Raw genomic sequence first — 4,598 nt, 5'->3', positions numbered from 1 at the left:
TATGGTTGTTACCATTCAAATTAAATCAGTATCAACAAACTCCATCTTTCCACTTCAGAGGAAACACTGAAGCTGCATCGAAAGTGCCATTTAGATGTATTTACTCAGACTGTTTCATGAAGATAAGAGGTTCCATAAATGCATTTACACAGTAAAATTGCAAATGCATAAATAATGTTATAAGATTAATGTTTTACTTTTTTTAACATACAAAAATGAAATGTTGGAAAAATGCAATGATACTTTTAAATTTGAAACCAAAGTACCAGTAGGTGGCGGCAGATCACGGTCTTAATGAGTGAGTCATTGATTCAACCGATTCGTTCAAATGGCTGATTCATTCAATAAATGAAGCAAGTTACTGTCTTCATGAATGGCTCACTGAATCATTGACTCACCCGATTCGTTTAAAAATGCTGAATCATTCAGTAACGAAACACTGTTATGTGTTGCTCGGAGATGCACATCAAATCAATTTCACATTTGCAATCGCGCTGATAGTTGGAAAAACATCACTCTTGGTCGTGTGATGTTGCTTACCTATATTATATAGAATATTTATCTTTTTTTTCTACTGCAGTGTGTTTGTTCGTGTTTGTTTCTTTGTGTGTGCGGTTGCGCTTATTAGTTCTGATTTCTCCGCGGGTCACACAGGCTGCGTGAGCCTCAACTGGCGCGACCTTGATACTGTCAATACATTAGCCGTTATCAGTCACCATTTACACTGAAAGTAATCAAATCAGAATCATTGTCGCCAAAGTTTCTGCGCTGCCCTAGCTATTGTTTGTTAATGACGTTTTAAATGGGTTACTTGTCCGGGCGGGCAAGTAAAATTCTCTTTCACTTGCCCCTTCACAAAATCCACTTGTCCCGGACAAGCATTAATGTCGAGCCCTGGATTCGATGTCATTTTGTTTTCATCTTCGCGCAATGTAATACCTAATAAAGAAGTGTTCTTATTGCAATGCTTTGTCCACTGAGATTACGGAAACGGCTCTAATTTCTGCTGTTCCATAAGCGCCACCTAGTGTCAGAGAGTGGATTTACAGAGAGTTAAATTTACATTCAGCCTGTGTGCAGTGTGCAGCTTTTGTCTGGCCAAAAAAAAAACAAAAAAAACAACCTGGCAGATTTTGCATGCCCTGCTGTAAATTTTGACTGGTTGATGAAAAACAAGCTCATGTGGATTCTAAACATTTAAACAATTTGGATAAGGTATTATTTATTTCTAGAATTATTTTTGGAGCAGATAAAATACAATCATTTTGACTTAACCCTTTTCTTTATTTAAATGCTGAAATGTGGGGTTTACCATTTTATGAAACTTTATTCGAACATTTTGTACGTGTTATTAGATAAACTGTTGTCAGTCATGTTGTCTGGCATTACTTAGTTGTGAAAAGGCAGGGAAAAATCTTCATTCATATATTAAACACTGAAATATTTGGGTTGTTTTTAAGTTTCCGGTTGTGAACATTTCAGACAGGTTCAGTTTATTAGCAATTCAGAATTCCTTCTCTCAATGTGTAGACATACACAATATGGTAAACAAAGGAATTATGAAGGTCCTAATGAGACATGCATATGATAAAAGTCGCAGATGAGGAAGAACTTGAATATTCAGTACTCAGTTGAACTTACCACACCATTTGAGTTATGCACTCCATTCAAGTTGATCTTCGTCACAAACCGAACAAAAGGGGGCGTTTCTGGATATCTTGGTCCACATTCTACTCTTAGGCTGTACATCCTGTTCTCATAGATGGTCTGCATGAAAAAAAAAATCATTATAAAGTACAATTCTAAAACATCACACTGATTAATCCCTTAATTAAAAACATATTGGTGAAAGTCATCAGCCTAAATACCTGTTCAAACCAAGAATAACTATAGATAACTATAACAATAAATATAACAGCGTCCGCACCAACGTATGATATTGGTCTGTTGCTGCAGTTTTGTCATTGACGCTTTAAACGTTTCTTTAAAGCAGGATGGATTGGCTGTCAATGTTTTAATTGTTTAACAATTGGGAAAAAAAATCATTCTGAAAGTGATTCCAATGATATTGGATTCTGCTATTCTTTTAGAATAAATGTTAAACAATGTAAACGCCTGGTTTGGCCATGTAACAGTTACAGCTCATAATAACAAAACATTATGCCCTGATGAAAACATATTATGCCCTTATGATTAGTCTACATGTAAATACAACTGCCAAGTAATTTGAAGCCCCTTCAGATTAAGTTAATTAATTCCATATAACGCCCAAAATACAGTGGGTATAGAAAAGAATCACCCCCCTTTAAAATAATCATAATATTTACTCAGTGCATCAAATTTAACTGAACTTGAGCAGTTCTGCAAAGAAGAGTGGGCAAATATTGCAAAGTCTAGATGTGCAAAGTTAGTAGAGACAAATCCCAACAGACTAAAGGCTGTAATTAAAGCAAAAGGTGCTTCAACAAAATACTGACACAAGGGAGTGATACTTTTTCCAACCGTTATATCTTTTACTTGGATATTATAAGTTGCACTGAGTAGGCTAAATACAGCTGGATAAAACTAAAACTGTCCATCTTCATTTCAGGATGCAAAGCAACAAAATGTGATTTTTTTTTTCTATACCCACTGTATACTAAAAACATGTTGTAGAATGGTTCATGAAAACTATAAAGAAAAACATATTTGGGCTTTAATGGTAGATTCAAAAGTGCATTTCTACACAATTCCTCAAAGAACTGGAGCTTTTTCTTCAATGGTAAGTTTTGCTACTTCTGCTACTTCTACTTCTCTGCTCATGCATCGTTAGGAATTTAATGATTCCAGTCCCATAAAGATTTTATAAACAATTTATATTATTAGTTAAACAAAAACAATGTTAACTTTATGTAATCCACAACCCTATCCACACTTTCCACAAACAGTTAATAGCAGTAACTGTAATTATACACTGTAAAAAATTGCTGAAGTTTCTACAATAAAATTTTACAGAATATTACTGTTTAAGCATTTTACAAGATGTAGCTGTAATTCAAAATGCATCATGGGTCAAATAAGGTTTTACAGTTGTTAAGAGTATATTTCCATGTCGACTGTAATTCTTTTACAAGAAGCAGGTGTTGTCACTGTAGCTCCTGGTTTTTACACTAACTTACTGTAGTGTGGCATTATGGGATTGCGCGCGCTTCATTCAAATCTGAAATCCAGCCGACTGGAGCAGCTCCAGAACGATTGAAGATTAGAGGCTTTATTCATAATTCCTGGTAAGTTCACTTAATTTTACTTAAGAAATATATCCTTTTATATTTATTTAAGTTAATGTATAAGCGATATCATGTTACAATAGCCTGCTATCACGACATTTAGACAAGCGGCCTTGGTATGTGCAGTAAGCTGGAAATTGCTATCATAGCATAGTTAGGCTAAATGCTGCATTTTTCTCATTTTGGCAGTTTAATTTTCTTATTGAGAGCATTTAAAGTAGTGTTTACCCAACTTTTAACGTAATGCCCAGTGCGAACGATTGTCATAGTAACTACTATCTGTCGAAATAACTGACGTCCTCTAGGTTTCTTGCCATGCTGCGGACGCAAGCTTCAGACGAAGAAGTGAATTATGTGTGCTCCCGGCGCCTATTTATACTGTAGTCGCACCGGTAGTGACGGCATGGCTGTCGCCGGCCAACGAGTTGGTGTTTTTTCAATGTATGCATCAGACACACGCACGACGAGGCGTTCCCCATAGCGCTCTCTAGAGGACGCAGTGTCTCGTTCCCTACTCAGGGAACCATGGTTACATAAGTAACCTGAGACGTTTTTACACTAACTTACTGTAGTGTGGTATTAAGGGATTGCGCGCGCTTCATTCAAATCTGAAATCCAGCCGACTGGAGCAGCTCGAGAACGATTGAAGATTAGAGGCTTTATTCATAATTCCTGGTAAGTTCACTTAATTTTACTTGAATATATCCTTTTATATTTAAGTTAATGTATAAGCGATATCATGTTACAATAGCCTGCTATCACGACATTTAGACAAGCGGCCTTGGTATGTGCAGTAAGCTGGAAATTGCTATCATAGCATAGTTAGGCTAAATGCTGCATTTTTCTCATTTTGGCAGTTTAATTTTCTTATTGAGAGCATTTAAAGTAGTGTTTACCCAACTTTTAACGTAATGCCCAGTGCGAACGATTGTCATAGTAACTACTATCTGTCGAAATAACTGACGAACAGCAAAATATGTGAAATTTCATTTGTTCATATGTGTTCAACTGTCCCATATTGACGTGACAACTTACTATAATTAGAAACTAACGTTACATGTAAATGTGTGTCTATTGCCACTGTAGTTGTACTGACATTAAAGCTTGTCCGGGACAATTTTTTAGTGAAAGACATCTTTACATGCCCGATTGGACAAGTTAGCCTGATTAAGGATTAAACTGAGCTAGTTTCATTCAATACTGAACTTTATTCTAAAGCTTCTGCTTGTTTTTATGTGCAGATGTTTTGTTGGAATCACAACACTCACTGGATACAAGATGGATACATAGAAGCAAAACAAGTGGAAAGGTCTCAGAGAAGAGGGACAACCC

The 4,598-nt window shown here is 36.1% G+C and overlaps 1 protein-coding gene across 1 annotated transcript in view; it reads right to left on the bottom strand.

Annotated features, from left to right (window-relative positions):
• The window catches only part of ube2v1 (ubiquitin-conjugating enzyme E2 variant 1), a 36,055-nt gene that overhangs the window by 6,441 nt on the left and 25,016 nt on the right, over positions 1–4,598 (bottom strand). The window contains exon 3 of the mRNA XM_016541856.1: positions 1,642–1,767. Coding sequence (XP_016397342.1) covers positions 1,642–1,767 — 126 coding nt within the window. The remainder of the gene's footprint in view (positions 1–1,641; positions 1,768–4,598) is intronic.

The sequence above is a fragment of the Sinocyclocheilus rhinocerous genome, unplaced genomic scaffold (genome assembly GCF_001515625.1).
Source record: "Sinocyclocheilus rhinocerous isolate Xijiao unplaced genomic scaffold, SAMN03320098_v1.1 scaffold1090, whole genome shotgun sequence".
NCBI lineage: Eukaryota > Metazoa > Chordata > Actinopteri > Cypriniformes > Cyprinidae > Sinocyclocheilus > Sinocyclocheilus rhinocerous.
Note: the sequence above shows the minus strand (reverse complement) of the source record. Positions and strands in the feature narration are given on the sequence as shown.